Raw genomic sequence first — 26522 nt, 5'->3', positions numbered from 1 at the left:
GAGAACAATTTGCAAGCAATCCAGCTTACATCACATCTCAGCTTTAAAAGCTCAACTCCACACTCTCTATTTCTGAATTGAGAAAGCTCCTCGGATGAGAAGCGAAACGTCTTCAGCTACAGAATAGAAGTCCAGTTGTTTTTGTTTTTTAATTTTTTTGAACATACAGTATGTCATCCAGTGGGTTACAAAAGTATTAACACTCTTGGTATTCCATCTATTTTGTTTCCTTACAACCTGGAAATTAATAAGATTTTTAATGTCATTATTTTAACCTTTATTTAACCAGGCAAGTCCCACTGAGATCACAGATCTCTTTTTCAAGGGAGGCCTGAGCCTGAAGGCAGCCTAACATGCATGTTTTTAGCCTGTGGGAGGAAACTGGAGCACACACACACAAACATGAGGAGAACATGCAAACTCCACACAGAAAGCCCTCAGGTTAAACCCGGGGTTTGAACCCAGGACCTTCTTGCTGTGAGGCAACAGGGCTAACCAATGATCTGTCGTGCCGGATTATTTTGTTTAAGCTCATTATAAGTAGTAAGCTTAAAGAAAGTACTCCAGATGAATGAAATAAATTAATTTTAGGCACAGCTGACTGATAACAACAAACAGCTTTTGCAACATTTCATGATGATTTACCTTCTTGATGAAGTTTCATAATCCTCTCCTTTAGTTTCAACTTCAACTACAAATTACAGAGTGATTCTATCATTTTTGTTTCTCAAATTTGAGTGATTCCATTTTCCCTCCTCTCCTCTCCTCTCCAGGTGCTCTTGCTGGTGGCATCGACATTGCAGCCCACTGGCTCACAGACCTGAAAGGAGGGGTGTGTCTCATTGGGTTCTGGTTCAACCATGAGCACTGCTGCTGGACGTCCAACGAGACAACGTTCCAGGAGAGAGACCGGTGTCCTCAGTGGCAGAGTTGGGCCGAACTCATTACAGGAACCTCAGAGGTTGGTTTTGTGTTTTCGTTTGTTTTGTTTTTTTTAAACACAAAACAAAAAAGACAGACTAAATTCATAGTAAGAGTAGAAGGAACATTTTTCAGTACTGGCCAACCGGAACTGGAAATTTGTAAATTTTTGATTACTAAATGTAAATTTTGAACATGTTTCCAGATTTTTGTATTTTTCACAAACAGTTAATAATTTTCATTCTCCCACATATGCTGCTGCATGTTGACGTCTAACATTAGTTGTTGTGAAGATTGGGCTCCATCTTCTGGCTGGAAGATATCATTATCAAGAAAAAAAACATCATTACTTATTTTGGGTTTTGTCCAAAGGAAACTAAATTTCTGTGTACATTTAAATTTAGGTTCCATTCTTTTATTGGAGGGGGACACTGAGGAGTTCCATCTTTTACTTGCTGCTTTCTTTTTTCATCTATGCAGGGAGCATTTGCCTACATAGTGAACTACCTGATGTACATATTTTGGGCATTGCTCTTCTCGTTCTTGGCTGTCATTCTGGTCAGGGCCTTCGCTCCATATGCATGTGGATCAGGAATACCAGAGGTGAGAGTTCACCCAAAGTACCAAAGTTTTCTTTCTTTTTTTTGATTCTGTATTTATTTTTAATGATGACATTGTCCTGTATAATAAGCTCAACTTTAAGCATCAGAAAAAGTGCTGATTTTATCTCCTGCTGAGCCACTGGACAGAATATTTTGCAACTTTCAGAAAAAATCATTGAATGTACATCTTCAACAGATTTAGTTTTGGAGTCAACCCAGTTCAAGATGGCTGCCACAGCGAATCAACATTACCAAACACAAAAATAGCTATAGCTCAGTCAAGACACAGACACTAACAGATTGATATTGCATGAGATTGTACATGACTTTTTTTAAAACTAATGCATGAAAGGTGGTGGGTGATATGTGTTAGTTCTTTAGTCCTCCTGAGACCCTGCGTCCTCATACGAGCTCATTGCATTGAAAAAATGCACACCACACAAAAACTTGAGTCTCAGGAGGTTAAGTCTTTTCTGTTTTTATTTATTAGAGTAAAAGCCACAAAGACAACATGTTACATGTTTAAACAAGAAGCTGAAATCCAGTTGTTTGAAGTAACTGATGCAATCTTTTTTTTAAACTTTTATTAGTTATAATAGGGACCACAGGTATATTGATTTATGTTTTACTTTCTTTTCTTTTCCCCAGTTTGTGTCCAGTTCTTTCCTCCTTCAACATCCAGTCTCAATTGTTTATTTAATTTTACCTCTCCACTGTTCTTTTTTCAGTGTTTACGTTTTGGTTTGATCTGTTTTTTTCAGTTGACATTCATGAGGAAGTAAAAAGCTGGAAATTTGCTTACACTTGAGTTTTCCACACAAACAAAACTATCCTCCGCATACACAAACATCAACCCTCTGACTCTGAACTTTTCAGTTTCATGAAACCTAGATGATTTTCTCCTGACAGTCTCATCTCTTAAAGGTCAGACACAGATCAGCAGGCCAATGCACAAGAGATTAGTAGTTTAGTTGAAAGAAAACAAACATTTTTATTGTTATTGAATGAAAGAGAGTGAGCACAAGCAAATATATCTAACATGATTCCTCTCTAACTCTAAACATATCCTTAGTCTTTTTAAGATGGAAAAATGTTAATTCATAGACTACAAACCTCAGCTTCTTTCCTCTTCTTGTCTGTTTTTCAGATTAAAACAATCCTTAGCGGGTTTATTATCCGTGGCTACCTGGGGAAGTGGACTCTGATCATTAAGACCATTACCCTGGTTTTAGCCGTCTCCTCGGGGCTCAGTTTAGGGAAGGAGGGCCCTTTGGTCCATGTCGCCTGTTGCTGTGCTAATATCCTCTGTCATCTGTTCACCAAATACCGAAAAAATGAGGCCAAGAGACGAGAGGTAGGCAAAGGTAGCAGGCATCAGATACTAAAGTTAGTTTCAAACTCTGCGAGAAGTGAAGAAACCTATTCTTGCTGGTGTAGTTGCGAGATGAAGATTACTTGATTTTGTTATGGCACAAGCTCTGAGAGCTTGATCTGGACGCAAGGTCTGAGCAGAACTTTTTCTTCCCGGCGGTATGCGTCAGTTATTGTATGATTTGTCGGAACTTTGTTGTGAACGTGTTAATGTGGAAAGCAGGTGAACTGCAATGATGTCATTACGCTTCAACTGCTCCACTTTCAGAAGCTGCCTGTTGTGCTGTGAGGAGCAGCTGGCTGAGGCTGTTTAAAAAATACAGCCATCTTTACAACTGTTCCAGTAAAACTTATAAAGAATAGTCAAATGGTGAAAATAACTCATGGAAGGAGATAGCACAACTATTGTGCACGGAGGAGACGACTTTCGGAACAGTGGCAGTCTCTTCATGACAAACTGCAGGTACAGGAAATGAAGACTGCAGAACCTGGTGGAGAGAAATCTGTTCCAGCACTGCTATTTCTTCCTACTGGGGTCCATGTTACAAAGAAACAAACACTATTTCTGACTGACGGTCTCCTCTGTACACAATAATTGTGTTATCTCCTCCCATGAGTTTTTTACTTAACATGAAAGCATTGTGAGATGACTAGGAGTTCTGTGCTGCAGTTTCTTGAGTTTAAAATGTCCATGCGAAAAAGATTGTCTCGCAACTACGTCGGCGGAAGCAGATTTGTTTACTTCTCCTTTAAATTTAGCCTTATGGTTTTTCTTTGTTCCCCCCATTAAGATTGTATTGTGGAGAATCACCCAAACCAAAATACATCAAGATTAACATACAGCCATTCTACTGGAAATTCTACAGCTATTTCTTGTTTATGCTCTTTTTTTTAACCTTCATTTAACAGGAAAACATAGAACATTTCTGTAAACATTTTGGGTGGAAATAAACTTCAAATATAGAAAAAATATTTGAAAAATCTTAATAGAGCAAAAGTGTTCGAAAGCAAAAGTATAGAATATGGGGTCCTTTTTATTTATTTTAATAGAAGCATACATTCTCAAACTTTTGCATCAGTTACAACTATTTTGCATAATTGTTAAAACAAAAAAAAATGTTTGACTTACAGGCTCTCAAATGCAGAAACTTTTATGCATTTTTCTTTTTACATGTCAGTCTAGAACAAATGTTTTTGAGTTTGATGTTTGTTCGGTGGGCAAACCTTTTTGTTTTTCTTTAGCCTGATGGTTTTCAATATTCCAGCTTTTCAAAGATTAAAATGAATAAATTAATTTGGGAAAATATATTTGTCACATAATTATTATTTGAATTTTAAAATTAAGTTATTAAGATGTTAATAAAAACTGCTCAAAATCATTTGTGTTTTGGGGTTTATGAACACACTATAGCTAATGAGCTTATTCCACTAGCAGTCGCACATCTTTGGTGTGAAAGTTTTACTGAGTAAATCAACTAAAGTCAGAATCAACATGTCACAGTTTTACAAGAGTCAGATTTTGAAATTTAGCCAGGATAGCTGCAATTGGTTTGTCACTAAAAAATTGCGCTTTTTACATTTTGAGTAAGAAATTTGATGCTGTTTTATTTTTATAAATCTAAGTCCTCTTTTAATACAGTACTGTTTGTTTTTTGTAGGTTTTATCAGCAGCAGCAGCAGTTGGAGTGTCTGTGGCTTTTGGTGCTCCAATCGGAGGAGTCCTGTTCAGTCTTGAGGAGGTGACTAGTAGTTGTACTCATTTACTGAGAACTGATTATATTATCAGTTTTAACACTAAATAAAACTAATTCTTACCATCTAAATGTCCACTCAAGGTACTTAAAAAATAGAAGTATTTCATTAAACTGAAACCAGCACACGAGGATCTCAAAAAAATATCCTGATTGTCCTCCATTCAAACAACAATAAAAGTTTCAGTAGTTTTATCACCACCAGATGATACAGCCAGTCAGAAAATTTTCTTTGATTTGTTTTAGTCCTTTTGTGTATTTATTTATATATTTTTTGAGAACATGAATTTATACTGGAATGGACACAATGCTGGCAGCTAATTGAGATTTAATAAACTGTGAAAAGATGTTTGGTTTGTTTAGTTTGGAAAGCAAAATGTGTTTTTGGCATCTCTCAGTGTTAAATGACAAGAACTCCAAAGGGAGAGACAAGCCAGGATTTAATTGTTGATTTAACAATAAGTGTTTTTTTATGTTTTTTGTGCTTTAACATTTTAATTAGTAACTAATCAAATAATTCCTTTTTTTATGCATTTATTTGGAATGTATGTATGGAAATGTCGACGATAGAAGGCAGTAGACTTTTTAATTAGATTGTTTAACACAGTTTTGGAGAGTGAGAGGATGCCAAATGTACTAGTGCTAATTTTTAAAAACAAGACAGATGTGCAGAGCAACAACTGTAGACAGATAAAATTGATAAGCCATACCATAATTATATGGGAGGATTACATCAGGGATCAAATCTAAACCTCTTTTTATTTGCAGTAATGGTGGACAGTTTGAGGGATGAGGTCAGACAGGAGTCCTCCGTGGACTATGGTCTTTGCAGACGACACTGATCAGTTGTGAGAGTAGGGAGCAGGTGGAATTTAGTCTGGAGATGTGGAGATATGCTCTGCAGAGGAAAGGAATGAAAACCAGTAGAAGCAAGACAAAACACAAGTGCATGGGTAAGGAGATGGGTGGAACAGTTGAGCTTTAGATGTAGATGTTTGGATAAGTTTAGGTACCTAGGGTCAGCCATCCAAAGCAAGAGCAACAAGAGACGTGAAGAAGAGGGCAGCAGGGTTTAGCGGATGGAGAGAAATGTGGTGGAAATTTGTCACAGCAGGAGCTGCAAGAGTGAAAGGGAAGGTTTAAAAGAATGTAGTTTGACCTGCTATGATGTTTGATTTGGAGACGGTGGAATTACCCCAAAGACAGGAGGCAGAACTGAAAGTGGTGGAGATGATGTTGTTGGAATTTTCATTAGGAGTGACTAAAATGGAAAGGATTAGAAAAGAGTACATTGGAAGGACAACTCCGGTTGAGCAGTTTAGAGACAAAGTTAGAGTCTGAGCTGGTTTTGACATGTGCAGAGCAGGGACAAAGGATGTTGAATATGGAGCAGCCAGAGAAGAGAAAAGGAGGAAGACCACAGAAAGTTTATGGATGTAGGGTAGAAGGAATAGTGTGAAAGATGAGTGCTGGGATAAGGGGAAATGAAGGCGATGATTGCTGTGGAGACCCCTAAAAGAAGCAGCTGAAATAATATTCTTTTAGTATTAAAACATCTCTTTTAATTTAATAATTTAATAATTTCAGTCTACTGTTGGCTTTCTATTTCCCAAATTTTCTGAGGGTTTCTTCATGATCCTCTTCTCAGTTTGAATACTGTATGTCCCTCTACCCTCTCTAAGGTGAGTTACTACTTCCCCCTGAAGACCCTTTGGCGTTCCTTCTTCGCTGCCCTGGTGGCCGCTTTCACTCTGCGCTCCATCAACCCATTCGGAAACAGCCGCCTGGTTCTGTTCTATGTGGAGTTTCATGCCCCATGGCACTTGATAGAGCTGGCTCCTTTCATTCTGTTGGGGATCTTCGGAGGTCTCTGGGGGGTGCTGTTTATCAAGGCCAACATTGCATGGTGCAGGAGACGTGAGTATTAATCTACAAACTGTTGGAACATTTAGATTTCTTTTGTACATGTGTGTTTTAATCAGTTTTCATCTGAACCTGGCAGGTAAATCCACCCGCCTTGGGCACTACCCCATCATCGAGGTGCTGGTGGTTGCTGCCTTAACCGCTCTGCTGGCCTACCCAAACAGTTACACCAGGATGAGCGGAGCAGAGCTCATTTCTGAGCTGTTCAATGACTGCTCACTGCTGGACTCCTCTCAGCTCTGTGGCTACAAACAGGTCAGTATCCAGTTTATTATTTATAAATGAAATCAATTAAAGGAAGGAATTCATAATGCTCGCTGCCTTTCCTGTTAGTGTTTTAGATTAAGATCATTTATGTTGAAAAATGACAGAGTTGTAGCTGTTTTGGTGAACTATAATATATATAATTAGAAACCCAATAGTAGACTGAGCATGATATCTCATAATATCACATGAGATTGCACATAACAATATTTTTAATGCAGCAATTTCAGAGTTTTGTGTTTTTAATGACTCTCAGCTACTACCACATCAATCTGTAAAACTGACTACATTATAGTCACTTTTGTGTTTGCTAATGTTGTATACCTGTGAAAGCTATCTGATCATATGGAGATGTACGGCCAATGATTACTTTCTGAAAATTTCAATAAAATCTTTTCAGTCTTTCATGAGATGGTATTTTGCTAACAGACAAAAACGTTTCACTTCAACAATCAATGCTAAAGTTTTAGGTAATGATGTTATGCAAAAAGTAACATGTGAGTATGTGATAATGTGAATAAATCTCAGATACGATTACACCAAATCTTAGCTCAATATCTGTAAAATCAATTGAATTATAGCTGTTTTTCTGTTTTCAAAGGTCAGTTGGCAGTGGCAGCCATCTTGAATTGGAATGCCTTCAATAGTTGTGGATGTAGATCCAGTGATTATTTCCTGACAGTTTCGTAAAAGTTTATCTAGTGGTTTATGAAACATTTTGCAGACAGACACACACACGCAAACAGACATGCAAAAACATGATAGGCAGGACAAATGAAGCCAAACAACCATGTAACTTTTACCTTTTTATTGTTTGTTTCTTCTTCCTGTTTTTATTTGGTTTGTATATTTTTAATAATCCTTCTGTTCCTCTCTCACTCTCTTGCAGCCAGCCAATGTGTCAGAAACAGGTGTAGGGAACAGCCTGGCAGACCGGCCGGCTGGAGAAGGTCTCTACACAGCTCTGTGGCAGCTGGCCCTGGCTCTGATCTTCAAGATGCTGATCACTGTGATTACCTTTGGCATGAAGGTTAGTTTAGGAGCATCCACACTGTTTCTCTAATTATTTTAAACACCTTTACTGTCATATTTCAACTTGAGTTTAAAGAAAAGCAGCAACACTTCCATCTTCTATTGGACCTCAAAAGGCAGTTTATGCTTTATTTTTGTTGTAAGCACAATTCTCTGTAGACACTGTGGTGTATGTGGTGGAGTATGTAAAAATGCTCCAGAGAGACAGCTGTCTTTTAATATGTCTGCAGCCACATTTGAACAAATATGCTGCCTGTGTTCCTGTGTTGATCGAAAACAACAGCTCAGATGAAGTGACTGAAACTCTGAATGTTTCTTGTTATATACTGTGACTCACAGTAATGAGTCACCATCATTTCTCTCATTGGAAGATCAAGCTTCAGGTAAAAGAAAAAAAAAAAAAACATGGGATTACTCAGCAGTTAAAGGTGCCAATGCATAAGCATTGGAAGACTTACTATTAAGCCATTACTTGCTTTTCATCACAATTTTAAATGACCAACTCCCCCTGCAGCTTTGGAAAAACCCAAACATGAAAATACATCAGAACATGTGGCCCGGTCAGGAATAATGAGCTATGACCTTTGGTAGCAGTACACCGTAAGGTGGAAACACAACAGTGGGGTTTTAGTGAAATAAGTGAGAAAACCCAGCCCTCTTTGGAGTTCTGTAGCTTAGACAAAATTAAAAAAAGAAACATCCTTCAAAATTTTAAAAGCTCGTAGAAAATTGGACTTTACATAACTTAACTAACACTTTGGTGTCCTATTTAGTGTTTGCACAATCAGTTTTATCATTTTTGAAGCTTTTACCACAAAATGTTCAACTTGGAGTGCAATGATGTCACACCTTTTGAGCTATCTGAACTTTCCAACAATTTTTAAATCAAACTCTTCCAACTCCTGTAAGTCTTATTTGATACAAACGTAAATTTTACATCAAAACAGGCATTTTTGTCTTTTTTAACCCAGTATGCCTCACTGCTTTAGGAATTTTCTTTTTAAATCCCCTCAGAGTGCACACATCCAAAGTCTCATTGACTTCCATTGTATCTGAGCTCAAAAAATTATCTTCAAAACAGGAAGTGAAAGGTATTTTTAATTTGTCATATCTCCTACATCAGTGGTTGCCAACCCTGGTCCTCAAAGAACATAATCCAGCATGCTTTAGTTGTTTCCCTGCTTCGAGACACCTAATTTGAATGAGTGAATGAATAACAGGCTTCTGCAGAACTTGACAACCTGCTGAAGAGCAGGACAACAATAAAAACAGGATGGTGTTCCTCTAGGATCATGGTTTGGAATCACTGTCCTACATAAAACACTGTAGACACATAAATTGTCATGTGACCAGACACTTCTGCCACTTAAGGTTTAGGAATTTTTTTCAATACAACTTACATATTTTGTACAGTAACTGTTTGTTTGAGGCTTACTTTCTAATTTGTAATTATGACAGCCTCTTATTATGAGTGCTGTCATTAACAGCAGCTTTAACATTTTATATATATATATATGTGTGTGTGTGTGTTTTACCCTGTTATAGTTTATACATCAAAATGCTATTATGCCAAATTATTTTCAGGATTTATAGAATTATAGAATTTCATGTAGTTGCTGCATTAGCGCCTTTCAAAATTTGAAAGGTTGTAGTTAATTAACAATACTGACTAGGCCATTGGCTATGCTTTTTCTTTTTTTCCTTTTCTTTCACTATGTCTGGGAAGCACAGACATCTTTTTCCACAGCCACCTCTTCCAGGTGTTCTGGGAGAATGTCAAAGCATTCCCAGGCCAGCCGAGAGACATGGTCCCTACAGTGTATCCTGGGTCTACCCCGGGGTCTCCTCTCATTTGGACATGCCCAGAACACCTCCCTGGGGTCTAGGGGGAATCCTTAGCAGATGCCAGAACCACCTCAACTGGCTTCTCTTGATGTGGAGGAGCAGCAGCTCTACTCTGAGACTCTCCCAGATAACCGAACTTCTCACCTTATGTCTGAGGGAGAGCCCAGCTACCCTGTGGAAAAAAATTAATTCCAACCACCTGCAACTTTAATCAAACTCTCAGTCACTACCCAAGGATTAGGTGAGGGTAGGACCGTAGACCGACCAGTAACCAGAAAGTTTTGCGTTACAGCTCAGCTCCCTCTTCACGCAATACTGCCGAAGCTGCACTGATCCATCTGTTGGTCTCATACTCCATTCTTCTTTCACTTGTAAACAAGACCCCAAGATACTCCTTCACCTGAGGCAGCACCTCATTCCCAACCTGGAAAGAGTCCACCCTTTTTCAACTGAGGACTGAGTGTGGCCTAGCTGCTTCACACAGCTGGGAACTGCTCCAGTGAGGGCTGGAAATCTTGGCGTGATGACGCCACCAGGACTACATAATTTGCAAATAACAGAGACAGAATCCTGAGGCCATCAAACCAGACCTCTTCCGCCCCCTGGGCCCACGGAGAATTTCTGTCACTAAAAGTCATGTACAGAATCTGTGACGATGGGCAGCCTCGGCTAAGTCCAACTCTCACCCTGAAGAGGTCTGACTTAGGCCCGGTCCCAATACTCGCACTTGCACCCTCGTTCCACCCTCGTGTCCTTCAAATGCGTGTTCATGCTGAAGTGTTTGAATGCGTAGTGTTTCCCAATTCTCCGGAGTGCTCTTTAGGCCTGCCCCCTTTGTGTACTACATCAGCCCTTCAGCTAAGCCTGCATACAGGAGGACTTTGGCAAAGTATTTACCCACAATTCATCGCTGCATGTGACATTTTGATTTTTTTTATTATTATCTTTATTGACAATAAAAGGGTTTTGAACTAAATGGCAGAAATAAGGCAGTGGTGACAGCGCAAGCTGCGTCTGTCACAAAAAAGCAGTTTTTAAATGTAAAGTATTGAAATAATTATTGTTTCACTCTGCTGTACATGTGTGAATACTATCAAACTTTGGTCTGTATTCAACAAATCATAACAAAACACATTTGAACAGCCAAATATCTCCTGCAATGACTTTGGAAAGCAAAAATACCTAAACTGTACTTTAAAAATCGTACTGGCACCTTCTTAAAACACCAAAACAGGGACCTGTCGGATGTTGCAGTTATGATGCAGAGGCGCATGTCGATGACGTAACCTGTACTGTCCCAATTCTCCAGTTTTTGCATGCTTGTAACCTGCACACACAAACCCTTCTGTGCACTTCAACTGAGTACACGCTTCGTAGAGGGGCGTAGGGTGTAGTGTGAGTATTGGGACTGGGCCTTACTGCCGGCAGAGCAAACCAGACTCTTGCACTGTTTGTACAGGGACTGAATGGACCTTAACAACGGACCCCACATAGGGCACCACGAGGAATACAGTCGAATGTCTTCTCCAATTCCACAAAATGCATGTAGACTAGGTAAGGTCCTCAAAGCATTCCTTCCACTGCTCGATGACATCACTGATTGAGATCAGCAACACATGACCTCCACTATACACAGCATTAGTAAAGTGCTGCTTCCCTGACCTCAGTCACTTGATGGTTTGCCAAAGTCAAGAGTCGATCTAGTCTTTATCCAAGACCTCACTGAACTCCTCCCACACCTGAGCCTTTACCTTAGCAATAGCCATGGCTGAAACTCCCTTCGCCTGCCGGTACCCTTCAGCTGCCTCTGGAGTCCTACCAGCTAACAAGGTCTGATAGGAATACCTTCTTCAGCTTGATGGCTCCTCTCACCCGGGGTAGTCCACCACTGGGTTTGAGGATGGCCACCACAAGAGGCACCAACAACCTTACAGCCACAGCTCAGGGCAGCTAGCTTGACAATAGCGGTGTGGAACATGGCCCTTTCAGACTCAGTGTCCCCCACCTCACCTGGGATGCAGCTGGGATGCACAGCTCTGCCGTAGATGTGAGTTGAAGATCTTTCTGACAGGTTCTTTTGCCAGGCATTCCCAGCAAACCCTCACTACTTTTGGGTTGCTGTGGCTCAGTGGTTAGAGAAGTCGTCCTCCAATGAAAAAGTTGAAGGTTAGATTCCTGGCAGGAGTCACATGTCAAAGTGTCCCTGGGCAAGACAATGAGCCCCTCATTTCCTCCTATGTGTGCCCCATTGATATAAGAGACTGATTAGTCTCCATAGAATGATTTATTCAGATTAGCTTTGTAGAGATTCAGTGCTATATGAATGTGTGTGTGGATGGGTAAATGAGGGCACTTTGAGTGGCCTGATTGGCTAGAATGGTGTTATATAAGTACAGACTAATTACCCATTTGGACCTACCAGGTGTGTCCCCCACCATCTGATCCTTCTCACCACCAGGTGGTGATTAGTTGACAGCTCTGCTTCTCTCTTCACCAGAGTGTCCAAAACATACAGCTCCAGATCAAATGACACAACTACAAAGTCTAGCTTAGGGTGTCCAGGTGCCATGTGCACTTATGGACACCCTTCTGTTCGAACATAGTGTGTGTGTTATAGACAAACAGTGACTAGCACAGAAATCCAATAACAGAACACCACTCTGGTTCAGAGGCCATTCCTCCCAATCATACCTGTCCAAGTTATTGTCGTTACCCAGGGCATTGATGTCTCCCAGCAGAATGATAGAATCCCCAGCTGGAGCACCTTCTAGCATCCCCTCTAAGGACTCTAAGAAGGCTGAGTACTTTGAACTGCAGTTCAGCACATAGGGACAAACAAGTCAGAGCCTGTCTCCTCCCCCCACCTGAAGATGCATGGAAGCTATTCTTTCATTTACCAGGGAAAAAATTCCAACACACAAGAACCAAGCTGGGGTCCTACAAGTAGCCCAACACTAGCCTGGGGCCTCTCACCATTGGCAACTCCAGAGTAGAATAGGTTCAGCCCCTCTCAAGAAGATTGAACACAAACCCAAACTGTGCATTGAGATGAGCTCGACTTTACCTAGTCAGTATCTCTCAATTTCACGCACAATTTCAGGCTCCTAGCCCCATTACATTACATTTCTCACATACATTTCTCAGACATTACATTTCTCACGAGCCAGCTATGGTAAGCTTGGGTCAAAGCTCTGAGGCACCTCACCTCCAGCTGCTGCCCCTAGCACTATGCACTTGACAAGTATGGCCCCTCCAACAGGTGGTGGGCCTACAGTAAGGCAAACCCATGTAACTCATCTGGGCAAGGGGCATCTAGTTTCTTGCTGTCTTTTGTTCATACAAGTGTTTTTGAAATACTTTGTCTGGCCTGTGATCTAGGACCAATCTGTCTTGGGGGACCCTGCTTGGGGCAACTGCCCCCAACATCATAGCTCCAGGATCATTCAGGCACACAAACTCCTCCACCACGATAAAGTAACAATTCACTGAGAAGTTTGACACCTAAGATTCTGAACTGAATTTTAATTTTCTTGATTATTACATGAAGAATAACTAAAAACAGATTTTCAAGAGAATAAAATAATGTTCTAATCATAAAAACAGGTCTCTTTTAGATTTATGTTAACACTTTTGCTTTTAAATCTTCAGCATTACTGTTTTTTTGTTTTTTTTCCTGTGTTATTTGTTGTTGGAGGAAACTGACATTTACAGATTGTAAACCAATTGTCTCCTCTCCTCCAGGTTCCCTCTGGTCTCTTTATCCCCAGCATGGCAGTGGGAGCAATAGCTGGTAGACTGCTGGGCGTAGGCATGGAGCAGCTGGCTTACTACAACCATGATTGGCTCATCTTCAGAGGGTGGTGCTCCCCAGGAGCAGACTGCATCACTCCAGGGCTTTATGCCATGGTTGGAGCTGCTGCTTGTTTAGGTGAGACAGTGATTTCCACAATTATTTGCAGGTTAAATAATCTTTAAAAAATATGTACTTTTAAGGTCAAAATAGCTATCAAATTGTGGAATTTTTCAATGCTTTTGATTTGAAATTTTATGCTTCTGACACATTAATCCCCAAACAACCATTTAATGTTGTAGAAATTGTAACTCAAACTCATCAGGGTTTTTGTAAAAATTGCGTTAGAAAGCAAAATATTCCTTGCCTTTGTTCACAACTAAATTTGGCAATCAGTTACAGAAATTCTCCCTTAAGAGTTAGCCCATTTTTTGTTTTGACGTTCTCCATTGCTCCATTTCCTCCACCAAAATGACTTTTTCAGTCAACTCTCGTCCTTACAGACTTTAATTGCTGTTTCTTTTCAGAAGAAGTGAAAAGAACGTTACCTTTTTGCTTTAGATCTGGCATCTTTGATTCCATTGTTCTTCCTCTGACTTAGTTTACATCCGGGGATTATTTTACTGACTCAAAATTTGTTACACACCAAGACTGTCTGAAGTGTACTCATCAGTGTTCAAATGTAAACAAACAACTTGTAATTGTTGGCAACAAAATTTGACTTTGCTGAGTCCTCTCATTTACTATACATTCTGCAGTAGACTTTTGTTCGTGAATGATGCATATTTAGTAATTTTTATCATAGATGATACAAATATACAAATAATTCAAATAAGAAAAGTTTAAAAATTGTGTGTTTTGACAGCTATTATTGCTTTTAATATTTCTATATTTGCTTACTTCATTATGACATTTGGAAATGACAGTCACTTCAACAAACTTTTAGGAGGTTTGTGTTGTGGCAAAATGTACTGTTCCTGGAGTGTTTCCTCCAGTGATGAAAGCAAGCAGGCAGCTGTTTGGACATTTGAATGGGATGTTTTGTTTGTGCCTCTGTGTGGTGGTATTACAAGCATGTAGAGATTAAACTTGCAAAGAGGATTAACATTACATGTTCAGTCCATCCTGGAAACATCTCAGACATGCAGAAACAGCTGAACATGGGAGGGAAGGAGAATCTCTGGTCTTCACAGTTTTTCGTTTTGTTTTTTTAACCAGATTCATGTAAGAGTTGTAATATTTATTGACAATCCAATTTTAAGATGGCTGCCACAACTAAGCAGCCTTAGGAAACGCAAAAATAGCTATAACTTTTACAGACATTGAGCTAAAATTTGGTGCGGTCATAGATGAGACTCATCCCCAATGCATTCTCTGAGTGCTACACATCTTTCGAGATCTCACAAGATTGGCCTAAAAGGTGATGGGTGATAAGCATTCCTTCAAGGAATGCTAGGCCTGTAATTTGTTCTTTCATCACCATGCTCACAACAGTCTGTCATTCAGTCAATGTGTGAGGTAGGAGTGTCAAAATAAAAATTAAGAAATTTTATTTAATATTTAAAAAAAGTAAATTTGTCAGATTTTTCAGATATTGTGTGTCAAAATACAGAAATATGAACTGACTTTTCTCAGGACATCATTTAAAAAATTAGAGCATAGTTTGCAAGATCAAAATTAACAAAATGGACCCATCTAGTTTAAATTTAACCTTAGGCTTCAACATGAGGCTACTACAAAGTAACAACATAGAGGAGGGAGAAGCCAGGCTTTCACAGACTGATGTGATCTTGTAAGGCAGTAAGAGTTCATCTGATTGGCCAAATTTACTACTGACATGGTGAACGTGAGTCCATGGCATCTGGAATATAATAGCCTTTGATGTATTGCAGTCCAAGCCGTCCATTGTGGTAATGATTAAATAACATTTTTCCAATAAAAATTGGGGAGCAGTTGTGAAAGAATAGAACCCATTTTGTTTTTAAAATGTTAACTGACTTATAAATTTGTTTTATCTCTTTAACAACCAGCTGTTTTTAACTAGTTGTTTAGAAAAATATAATTGAAATCGAACTGTAACCATTAATCTCTACACAACTTGCGTTTTATTTGTCTAGATCTGATGGTTATTCTTTGTGCCATCTGTTTTCTAAATGATTATTCTTATAAGTATTTGCCCTTGTGTTTGTATAGAGTTCAGATAAGGCAGACAATAATTACCAGGTATCCTGATCTTGTCCAATCTCCTGTGGCTCTTCAGGTGGAGTTACTCGGATGACAGTGTCGTTAGTAGTTATCATGTTTGAGCTGACAGGAGGTTTGGAGTACATCGTTCCCCTCATGGCTGCAACTATGACCAGCAAATGGGTGGCAGATGCCTTTGGCAGAGAGGGAATCTATGAGGTGAAGTGTCTGTTGATGTTAACTTAAATTAGTTTTTCTTTCTTTGTGTTTGAGCTTTTGCCTGACTGATAGCAGATCTGAATTAGTGTTAGACATCACTTCCTTGTTTTTGTTTGCTCTCTTGTGTACTTTGCAAAATTGCTGTCAGTAAACTAAGAATGTATTTACCCTGCATGTTTCCTCAACTGACAACTAAAACATTAGCTCTTTGATATTCTGCAGGCTCACATACGACTAAATGGTTACCCATTCCTGGAAGCAAAAGAAGAGTTTGAGCACAGCAGCCTGGCTGTGGATGTGATGAGGCCAAGGAGGGGGGATCCCGCGCTGGCCGTGCTCACACAGGATGGCATGACTGTAGAGGAGGTGGAGGTAACAACAATGTGATAGAATCCATCATAATCATGCTGAACTGAAAAGGCTAGAAATAGTCTTTAATATGTTGATTGAACTTTGTGTTTACAAATTGTCTAGTTATGTTACTGCTTAACTCAAACTATTCTTCGTAGCTTGATATTTGTTTCTATCTGAAATGTACCGTTTTTCCTTTCCTTTAGAACCTGGTGGAGAACACTCACTATAGTGGTTTCCCTGTGGTGGTCTCTCAGGAGTCCCAAAGGCTGGTGGGCTTTGTGCTCAGAAGAGACCTGCTCATATCAATAGGTCTGATTTGTCCTTATGTTTGAGTAGACATTTAATTCAAAAAATGTAGAAATTTTATTGATGTAAAGGTCAGATTTTTTTAGTTTGTATTTGTTTCTCAAAATGACCAGTTACTTTATTTTTAATATATATATTTTTTTAAAGTATTTATCCTCAAATTTAGTACAACACTATTAAAGCATTTGGTAAATCTGCACAGAATTTATATCCACATCTGAGGCCCTTCTCAGCTATTTATAGAGTTTGAGCTCATCTTTTCCCTGCCTAGTCTGTACCTTCAATATTTTCTTCATTCTCACTTCTCTTGGCATTTTTTCTCCCCTTAACTTCCACTAGAATCAATACATGCAACTTTAGCTCTCATTTAGATCCAAATATCTCTAAGTTTAGGATGCATTTAGCCCAAGCTGTATAGCCCTCATAACTTTATATTCCAAACAACTAAGAAAAATGGAAGCCACACAACTAAAGTCTGTAAATCATGCAAAAATGCCAGAAAATGCGCAAACCAAAACGATATTGCAGGTTGCAAAGATTGATTTGCGGTCTGAAGGGCTGAGAACTATTTTTACCCACCCAATCCTAAAACTCCTCTAAAACGTCAACATGTCAAGAGAAAAAAAAACCCTCACATTATTTGTTTGTAAAAAGAGAGTAGTTGGAAGCTAATTTGATACCTTTTCTTTATGTTAGCTTAGTTTGTAGCTCACCTTCTTTTCTGACTGTGGCACTCTTTTATATGAAATTAATGGCAATTTCTTCTAAATGTAGACATCTATTTGCCATCTGAGTAAGACATCCTCTAAGCTTTAGTCTTAGACCCAGTTTAGCCCAATTTTAGCCTAGACATCTATGAATTGTTTAAAAGATTCATCTACAACATTGCATTATTGTTGTTTTCAGGACGTCTCAAAAGCAACTATACATTCAGCTGCTCAGGATATAGATATTTTCCTTAGAAGCTGGAGGCCTAAATCTGAGCTAGAATTGGAAATTTTCTACTAACCTGGTAGTTAGTCATCTTATTTTTAACATTCTAAACCCTCCTTTTCCTTTTTCTCTCACCGTGTCTCGTTTTAGACAACGCCCGGAAGCGTCAGGATGGCATTGTTGGCGCCTCCCTAGTGGTGTTCACAGAACACACCCCACTGCAGCCACCTGAAGCTCCGCCTTTCCTCCGCCTTAGGAGCATCCTTGACCTGAGCCCCTTCACCGTCACTGACCACACGCCCATGGACATTACTGTGGATATTTTCAGGAAATTAGGGCTTCGCCAGTGTCTGGTTACACACAATGGGTGAGAACAAAGACACACTGACTTAATGTTCAAACAATGGGTCTCAAACTTTATATTCAAAGGTCCAAATCTGGTGTCTTGATAAGGTCCAAAGGTCCAGAACAGCTAGCAAGAAGCAAATCCTTTTTTATTAATTTTGAACTAAAAATAACTGAGGTATTAGACCCCACCACCTCAAACTTGTCCATGTTAAAAATATATCCAACTCAGCCCCAAATCCCTAGTGTGCAGACCCTGGCTCCAAAAATATAACATGCCAGTGCCCAAAAAACAAACATTTCGGCTTCAAATTTGGACGATGGAAGTTAATAGGGTTGATTAATACAAAAATAAAACTATTGTAAAAGTTGATGGTCACTGCCTGACAGTGGTCTTTGCAAGACAAACAGACATAAATGCAGAGTAGAAATTAAGCCCCAGGCACTGTGCTAAAACTAAAAGTTGTATTAATGAAATTCTTGAGCTGTAACTGGCAGAGGCATCTGCTCATCTCACTGCAGGATTTTAATTTATTACGGTGTAATGTGTTACCAATGGTTTTCTTGGTGACTGTGGTCCCAGCTGCCTTGAGATCAATAACAAGTCCCCCCGTGTAGTTCTAGGCTGATCTCTCATCTTCCTCATGATCAAGGATACTCTATGAGGTCAGATTTTGCATGGGGCCCCAGATCGATGTCGATTGACAGTCGTTTTGAATTTCTTCCATTTCCTTACTATTGCACCAACAGTTGTCTCCTTCTCACCCAGCATCTTGCTTATGGTTTTGTAGCCCATTCCAGCCTTGTGCAGGTCTATGATCTTAATATCCATGACATCCTTAGACAGCTCTTTGATCTTGCCCATGTTGTAGAGGTTAGAGTCTGACTGAATAATTGAGTCTGTAGACAGGAGTCTTTTATACAGGTGACAATTTAAGACAGCTGACTTTAATACAGGTAATGAGTTGATTAGGGGCGTATAACTGGTCTGAGGGAGCCAGAACCTATAATGGTTGGTCAGGGATCAAATATTTATTTCTCTCTGCAAAATGCAAATAAATGTATATAATTTATACAATGTGATTGTCTGGATTTTATTTTTGATATTATATCTCTCACTGTTAAAATTAACCTACCCCTAAAATTATAGACTCTTCATGTCTTGTCAAACTTACAAAATCAGCAAGGGATCAAATAATTATTTCCTTCACTGTACAATGGAAGTCAAAGAAATTTGGATGATGTACTCTGCACTCTGATGGGATTTGAAAGAAAACCTTAATACCTAAAGCTATGAAAGAACTGTGTGAATGAAGACAAAAATCCCCAAGCGTTGATGTGTAAGTTGTACAAGAAGTGTAAAGGTTGTGGGAGTCAGAAATGTGTAATTTGCAAAAGCTTTGGAAAATTAAGATGGCTTAAAGGTTAGCATGTGGCATCGTCACGTTCCAGGATAGAACCCTTCAAAATTATAAAAGTCAAATTGTGATTGTGTAAACAAAACAAAATAAACAAAAACAAAGATATCAAAAAGCCCATTCAGACATGCAAATTCCAACTTTCCGTGACTTGTTTAAAGTTTAAATGATGTTTCTACTGTTTTATGTGTTTGATTACAGAACTCCAGAGAGGGCTGGGTTTTCTCACGTTTAGCCAAAATCCTATTGTCAATCCAGGTCAATTTTTAGCTAGTTTTTGCAATTTGTTTCTCTGCTGTATGATATACTGGTACCAAAAGTTCTAGCACACAAATCCTGATCATGTTGCACATTTTGATGTTTTATTTTTTTTATGGTTATGTCTGAAGTTGCTGGAAGAGTTGCAAATTGAAAATAGTGATGGGAACTAAAAAAAGGTTAAAACGTGTCAGTGAATTCACTGGCATCCTTAATAATATACTTTTTGTAAAAAATTAAACCTGTTTTTAAAGAGCCTTACTCCTAAAACTTATTTCAAGCCAGTATTAAATTTATTTCATTTGCAGGGACTATATGATGGAGGCATTTCCTTTGTGGTATTATTGGATCTGAATGACTGGAAAGAGATCAGTTTATTGGGCCAGGAACTAAACTCCCATCAGCTATGTAATGTCAGGCATTTAAAATGTAACTACTTGGATACAATGTAACCATTCAGATATTTCCCGTTTTTTCCACCACAGCTGAATGTCAGACTTTATTTCTGTGTTTGTAATAACACTATTCAATGATACTTATGCAGAATTAGTCAAACAGGCTGTAATCATATAAACTCCCAGTAAGAATTAACACAAGTCACATGTTTAATTCATTTTTCTTCTTTGCCTTCTTTCTGGATGTCATGAACCCACTTATTTTACTCACTCATGTGTTTAAAACTCAAATTCAGATACTTGGGAAGTAGAATCATGTCATTTCTCAGGAGTTTACTGTCAAACAACTTGCATTTGTGGTCATGCAGTCTGTGGTTTTTCTTTTTTCCTTTTTTCTTTTTTTTTTTCCTTGGCACATTGTGTTAATTTTGAAGTGGAATTCTGCCATTGGCGAAGGCAATAGTGTTTTTGACCTAATCAGATGCTTTGTCTAAATTATTACAAAAAAGTTGTTTGAAAGAAGACAAAAATAAGGATGTGAATAAAAAAAAAATAAACTTACCAAATATGTAAATCTGGTAAATACTACAAAACCTAAATCAAAATACAGAAAGAGTCTTAAAAAACTATGTTTATTCTTACTACTTCCATAGGATTTAAGATGGGAAATAGTAGCCAAGTACTCCCAATCAAAAGCTTTGTTTACCTGATCATCAAGAGTGTGACCACCTCTCTAAAAGCTTGGTGTGTATTAACACAGTGCCAAGAAATAAAGATATCAGCAAGGAAGTAGCTGCTGCCTTTTAATTTGGAAAGTGTGATAAATCCATTATCAAGCCATTGTAGTCCAATAATCTACAGTAAGAATATTAAAAATGTGGAAAACATTTAAAACAACTGTGAATTTTCTCAGGAGTGGGCATTGAGGTGAACCTGCTGTGTGATGGTTTACAAAAAATTCTAAAACCCTGAGAGTTCAGTCTTAGATTCTACAGGCCTCTGTTCACAGGTAAATCTTATGCCTGGTTCACACGGCAAGATTTTAAAATTGTCAAATCGATTTTCAAAACGTAAGAGACCACACATGTGACGATAAAAAATCTTAGCTATAACAGGTTTGATCGTACAGTGTGTGGTGTCCAGCCACACGGCAGGAGCAACACACCACACGCAAACTGATTTCACTCATGAACATTCAGATTCCAGACAGGAAATCCCATAGAACCCTCCAGTACCATACATGAATTTAGAGTAAACAGAAATGGCTGAAAAGGTACCGGGTACATAAATTGGGGTAGCAATTTTGGTCCAACTCCTCTCCTTGTCATTTTGGTTATGATATGCCTTACACAAAATGTTGAACAAACATTTGCGTTGTTGCCTCATATCAACGAGTCTGTTCTCCATCTCCAATGCCCACCAGACTTTTGGTTGCGTCATTTCGGAATCCCCTCCGCGCTTTCTGATTGGCTACCTGTCAAATTCAACAGGCTGCATTCTCGTTCGTCCTCGGGGGGATTGAGCATCAACTATAAGCTCCCCCTCAGCAGAGCAGATGCTCCCCCAATTTCTAAAGTGGGGTTGCAAGCTTGTGTTTTTGCTTCCTTATTTTTTAACATCCTATTGCTCTAAACAATTAAACAAAAATGTGTAGTTCAAAATTTGCTTCTTTAGTTACTATCTAAAAAAATTATAAAAAATCTTTGCTATATCCTGCCTCTTCTGCCTCTCAGCATATCAGAGCCTACAGTTGTAAATCCCAAGCTGAGGGAAGTTGTTCACTGATTATGGCCCGCTGCTAAAGGCAACGTAATATGAATGAAACTTGGGTGTACATCTACAGCTGATTAACTTTTGAAGTCAATCCCATTTAGGAGGGCTCCCACAGCTAATTAACTAAAACAGCTATAACTCTATCATTTCTCATCATATAATGATATTTGTCTAAATGTCTGGCATGAAAGGTGGCGGCTAATATTCATTTCTTCAAGGAATGCCAGGCCTTTGTAGTTTTAATACAAATTTTCTCCTGTTTTTATGTACATCATCGTTTGTCCTCCTTGTGGTCAAGACAGTCTACCTTTTGAAAGAACAACTGTGTTTTTTGGGGTTTTTGAGTGTTTCTGAGGGGCTGAAAAAAAGAGAACTGAGCCACAGTTTTAAATTTGGGGCAAGACCTCAGCTGAACGTGTGTTTCTGATATCTGTCGCTGCTCTAACTCTCCATAATAAAACCCAAGAAGTAATGTGTTTGTCCCTGACTCTTCTCTCTTCTGTTGGTTCTGTTTTTAGGAGGCTGCTGGGAATCATCACTAAGAAGGACATACTCAAACACATGGCGCAGATAGCCAACAGAGACCCCGACTCCATCCTCTTCAACTGAACCCTTGCCATCTTGGCTTTCAGCGGGGCTCTGAGCAGCAGAGCTGAAACCCACACCAGCTCAAAACACAGAATGCACCTTTACCTCTTCGATTCTTGTAAACAGAGACAATCTGGGCTCATTTGCACAAGCAAACTGGTGAATGGAATTTAGTGGAGGCTTTTTTGAGTCTCCCAAAATGAAGTCTAATGAAAAAAAACAAAACTGAGTAACAGTGACTCATCCTCAGTGTCACATTGAACCCTCAGAAGGGTGTGGTACAAAACTAATCCATGAAAGATTTCACATCTGCTCTTTTTGACATTTGTCTTGTTTTCATCAAGTTTTTAACATAAGACTGAAATAAAAGATTGAAATCTGTGATTCCAATATCCCCCAGATTCTTCCTCCTTCAGTGCTACACCTGAGACTGATGGGAGGTGGGGAGGTAGCTAATCCTCCATGACAGACACTGAGATGAGGAGACAAGGTGAAGGAACATAAAGACAACGGGTAGATGAGTATGTAGAGCAGTTTGGGTAGTTTTGTGTATCCCCTTGAGCCATTTTGGCAAGCCTAAACAGAACACGGTGAGCTGGGTTGCTGATTCTTCTGACAGCTTCCTCGTCCTCCTGTGAAGAATTCCTGAAAGGGGAGGGGGGTCAGGGATCTCTTACTTCCATGAGGATGTTCATGATAGCCTGGGAAGTTTACAGAAATGTCTGGCTGCCTCATAGATGTTTAAAACGTATGATAGCCTGGGAACTCTGCAGAGCTGAACTGCCACACAGACTCAGACTGGCACTACAACAGTTTTCATCCAAAAAATAAATGATCATATCCATGTAGCTGAAAACACCATGTCATGCCTTTTTATAAGGAGGGTCAAAGTAGAAGGGCTTAAAAATACAGCATAACTCATGCAGTAATTTATGTAACCGTTCATTTCACTAAACTATTTCACTGAATTAAAAGTTTGTTTTTTTTCTAAATTTGGCTAATTAGGTCATAGGTGATGCTAAAGTTTTGGCAATTTTAATACATTGCAATACTTGTCTGATTGATAGAAAACAAGTTTTAGGTAATAGTTCAGATACTTTGAAGTAGGGATCTGTAGAAAAGTTGTAAACAATAACTTACCTGTTGTAGCTAGCTTCTTTGAATGATCTCAGTTTGGAGAATTGGTTTATTTCTGACCAGACTGATGAGCTAACAGCTAGTCTGAGCAAGATAAAGATCAAAGGGAATTGTTGCAGTCTTAAAAATGACTCCAAACTTAATTTCTTAGCTATTTATGCAGACACTTTTTTTTATAAACCTTTACTATCAGTTTACGATTATATAGTTATTCTGACAGAAGTATTACATTGTTCCCAGTGGAAGTGCTGCTGCTATTTGTGCTTGTGATTCATTGTAGAAATTTATGTAAATAACCACATATTTTAAAAATTCATGGCGCTGTAAATTTTTATATATATATATTATTATGAACCGCTCAGAAATTTGCGGTTGGAGTTGTTTTTAAAGTGGCTGCAGTTCACTTTGGTCTTGGCCCCGAACAAAGTGGTCTTTAGTTTGTTCATTTGAAAAATATAAAATTCAGTTTTTCCAAACTGAGGTTATTCAGTGAGCTTTCTACAACAAATAAGATTTTAATTGTTCATAACCTTTTTACATAACTTCAAAAGATCTCAACTTTTTCTTTAAATTACAACTTTTGATTTGTCCAGACCAAAGACTAAATGAAGACTGATGGAGACTTTGTCAACTTTCATTGTATAAAGTGAAGTAAAAATCTTTTGTTTATGAGTGCTGCCATGTTGTAATTTTGGAGATGATGTCTTGAGATGTAGAGCTGAAAGTCCCACCTACTCCCCAGCACACAATCATGGTGATTTTTAGCATGAAGTATCTATTTATAGCTAATTATATGAGATAAATCTATGTTTGAACATACATCAGCGAAGTAAGAACTATGTGAATCAACAGAAGTCAACTTCTGGAAGAAAATATCAGATGTGTATTTTTATTGGGTCATACATGAACTTTAGCTAGGGGTCACTCTTATTGTTTTAAGCTTTAAATTTTGCGTTCCGTTCCAGTTTCCAGTTTACCAGATATACAGACTGTGGTCCAGATTAACACAGATTGTTTGCCAAACATCCACTTTAGTATATCAAGCCAAGAGCTGCTCTGTGCAGCCAGTAAAAACATTCAGGAGAAGATGACATAATTGATTTCAGAAAGCCTTTGACCTTTTAGAGACTGAACACACTGAAAGAGCATGTGTCCTGAGGAGCAGGACTTGGCTAAAATGGTTGTGTGTAAATTTAAAGCAGAAAGAAATGGCTTTTTAGAAGTAACAATTATCACCTTCAACAGCAGCTCTTCATTGTCTCTCCTCACCATGAAAACGGCCTGGATTGAAAGGTCGCTCACTTGTGCTTTGACAGAATCAAGTATTTGGGATTTGGCTTCACCAGCTGCAATTTTTTTTCTGTTTTATCCTGATTGATACAACTGACATATCAAAGCAGTGCTCCACAGAAGAGCTTTAACTTAGTCTAAAGTTATTTTTACTGCATCAAAGCAAATCAAACATTGTTATACTCTCATCCTATTTGATTCCTGCCTGACTCCATCTCTCTCCAGGGTTTCGTCTCATCTTTTATCAGTAAATCAATTTCCAGCTGCATTGTGAGACAAACCCACAGATTGAATTAGTCTCAGCTTTCGTTTATGATTTATAGTTTTAGTGACTGCCAGAAAAATGATGCTTTCAGCCTAGTCTTCATTTATTTTGGATAAATGGCCTGATGGTTGTTGGTGGTCGGTTTTTTGCCCCCCCCCCCACACACACACACTCTGACTCAGTGTAAATAACTAAAAGATTGCTCAATAAAATCCCGTATCTATTGAGGGTTTAAATGATTTAATTTGATTTAAATTATAAACACAAGGCAATTACTCTACAGCATAGTCCAGATGCAAAAAAAATAACTTTGCAGTCACTGTATCTAGAAGTTAAAAAATACCTAAATCTTTGTCACATTAGAGCATGGGAGCTCTGGTCCTTATTAACTTGTGGTTTTAAAGATGAATATGAGTTAAACTATTGCTTTGTACACAATTTACATGTTCAGTGTTTATTTCTTAGAGGGAAATGAGGCAATAAAGGAAATAAACCTTCACATAGCTGCCTGTTTTATATTGTAGTTATTCCAGAAACATTGTAAACTAATTTATGAAAAAGTTGGGACATTGTGTAAAATGTGAATAAAGACTGAAGACAATGATTTGCAAATCTCATAAACTCATATTTTATTCACAGTGGAACATGGTAAACATCAAATATAGAAATTAAATTGTCTGTATGTGTGAGTGAAAGTGTGAATGGTTGTTTGTCTCAGTGTATCCCTGTGATGGACTTGTGATCTGTCCAGAGTGTCACCCAACTCTCACACAGTAACTGCTGGAGATATTCACCAGCTTCTAGCAACCCTGAAAGGAGAAGTGGGTAAAGAAAATGGATGAATGTTCCTCAACAGACAAGTGGGAAGAAGATTTAAATAATCATGCCTCCTGGACGCCTCCCTGGTGAGGTGTTCCGGGCATGTCCCACCGGGAGGAGGGCCAGAGGAAGACCCAGGACACGCTGGAGGGACTATGTTTCTCGGCTGGCCTGGGAACGCCTTGGGATTCCCCCGGAGGAGCTGGCCCAAGTGGCTGGGGAGAGGGAAGTCTGGGTCTCCCTGCTTAGGCTGCTACCCCCGCGACCCGACCCCGGATAAGAGGAAGAAGATGGATGGATGGATGGATGGATTTAAATAATCTGTAGAAATCTTTGTGTGCAAGGGACAACATCGCTTAAGTAATAAGAAAATGACTTGTAGGACTCATCAATAAAAATATGATTGCTGGGAAAGTGTCATGTAGAGTTCTAGATGTGCAGAAGTGTTCATGTTGGGGAACGTTGAATGACCTCTGTTTTTGCTTGGAGTGCCATGTGTTCATTTGTGACTCACCATCTCCTACAGTGAGTAAATATCTGAAAAGTTTTTGTGGGCTGAAGATGGAGAGGAAGAGTCTGCCAATGTGTGTGGGTGTTTTGCACATGTATTAATTTTTGTATGTGGGCGGTTGACATGTCTTGTGTGTGTGTGTGTTACTAAAAAGAATTTGTGTGTGAAAATGAGTGAACTGTATGTGTCTCAGGAATTTGAGTGCATTGTTGCTAGCTTGTAATGACT

At 38.8% G+C, this 26522-nt stretch overlaps 1 protein-coding gene across 4 annotated transcripts in view; it reads left to right on the top strand.

Moving 5' to 3' along the window:
* clcn5b (chloride channel, voltage-sensitive 5b) overlaps nt 1–25568 on the top strand; it is a 56730-nt gene extending 31162 nt beyond the window's left edge. For 3 of the 4 annotated variants that reach the window (XM_037976409.1, XM_037976410.1, XM_037976411.1), the window contains 13 exons: nt 774–961; nt 1402–1524; nt 2671–2877; nt 4553–4633; nt 6328–6562; nt 6648–6823; nt 7722–7862; nt 13451–13637; nt 15760–15902; nt 16125–16274; nt 16460–16565; nt 17646–17862; nt 22203–25568. In XM_037976409.1, coding sequence (XP_037832337.1) covers nt 774–961; nt 1402–1524; nt 2671–2877; nt 4553–4633; nt 6328–6562; nt 6648–6823; nt 7722–7862; nt 13451–13637; nt 15760–15902; nt 16125–16274; nt 16460–16565; nt 17646–17862; nt 22203–22293 — 2045 coding nt within the window. In that variant the 3' untranslated portion in view covers nt 22294–25568. The remainder of the gene's footprint in view (nt 1–773; nt 962–1401; nt 1525–2670; nt 2878–4552; nt 4634–6327; nt 6563–6647; nt 6824–7721; nt 7863–13450; nt 13638–15759; nt 15903–16124; nt 16275–16459; nt 16566–17645; nt 17863–22202) is intronic. The other variant, XM_037976412.1, reaches the window with a different exon arrangement.
* Nucleotides 25569–26522: the final 954 nt, after the last annotated feature.

Source organism: Kryptolebias marmoratus, linkage group LG7, assembly GCF_001649575.2.
Source record: "Kryptolebias marmoratus isolate JLee-2015 linkage group LG7, ASM164957v2, whole genome shotgun sequence".
NCBI classification, from domain to species: domain Eukaryota; kingdom Metazoa; phylum Chordata; class Actinopteri; order Cyprinodontiformes; family Rivulidae; genus Kryptolebias; species Kryptolebias marmoratus.
The sequence above is the reverse complement of the archived record's forward strand: the minus strand, read 5'-3'. Positions and strand labels throughout refer to the sequence as shown.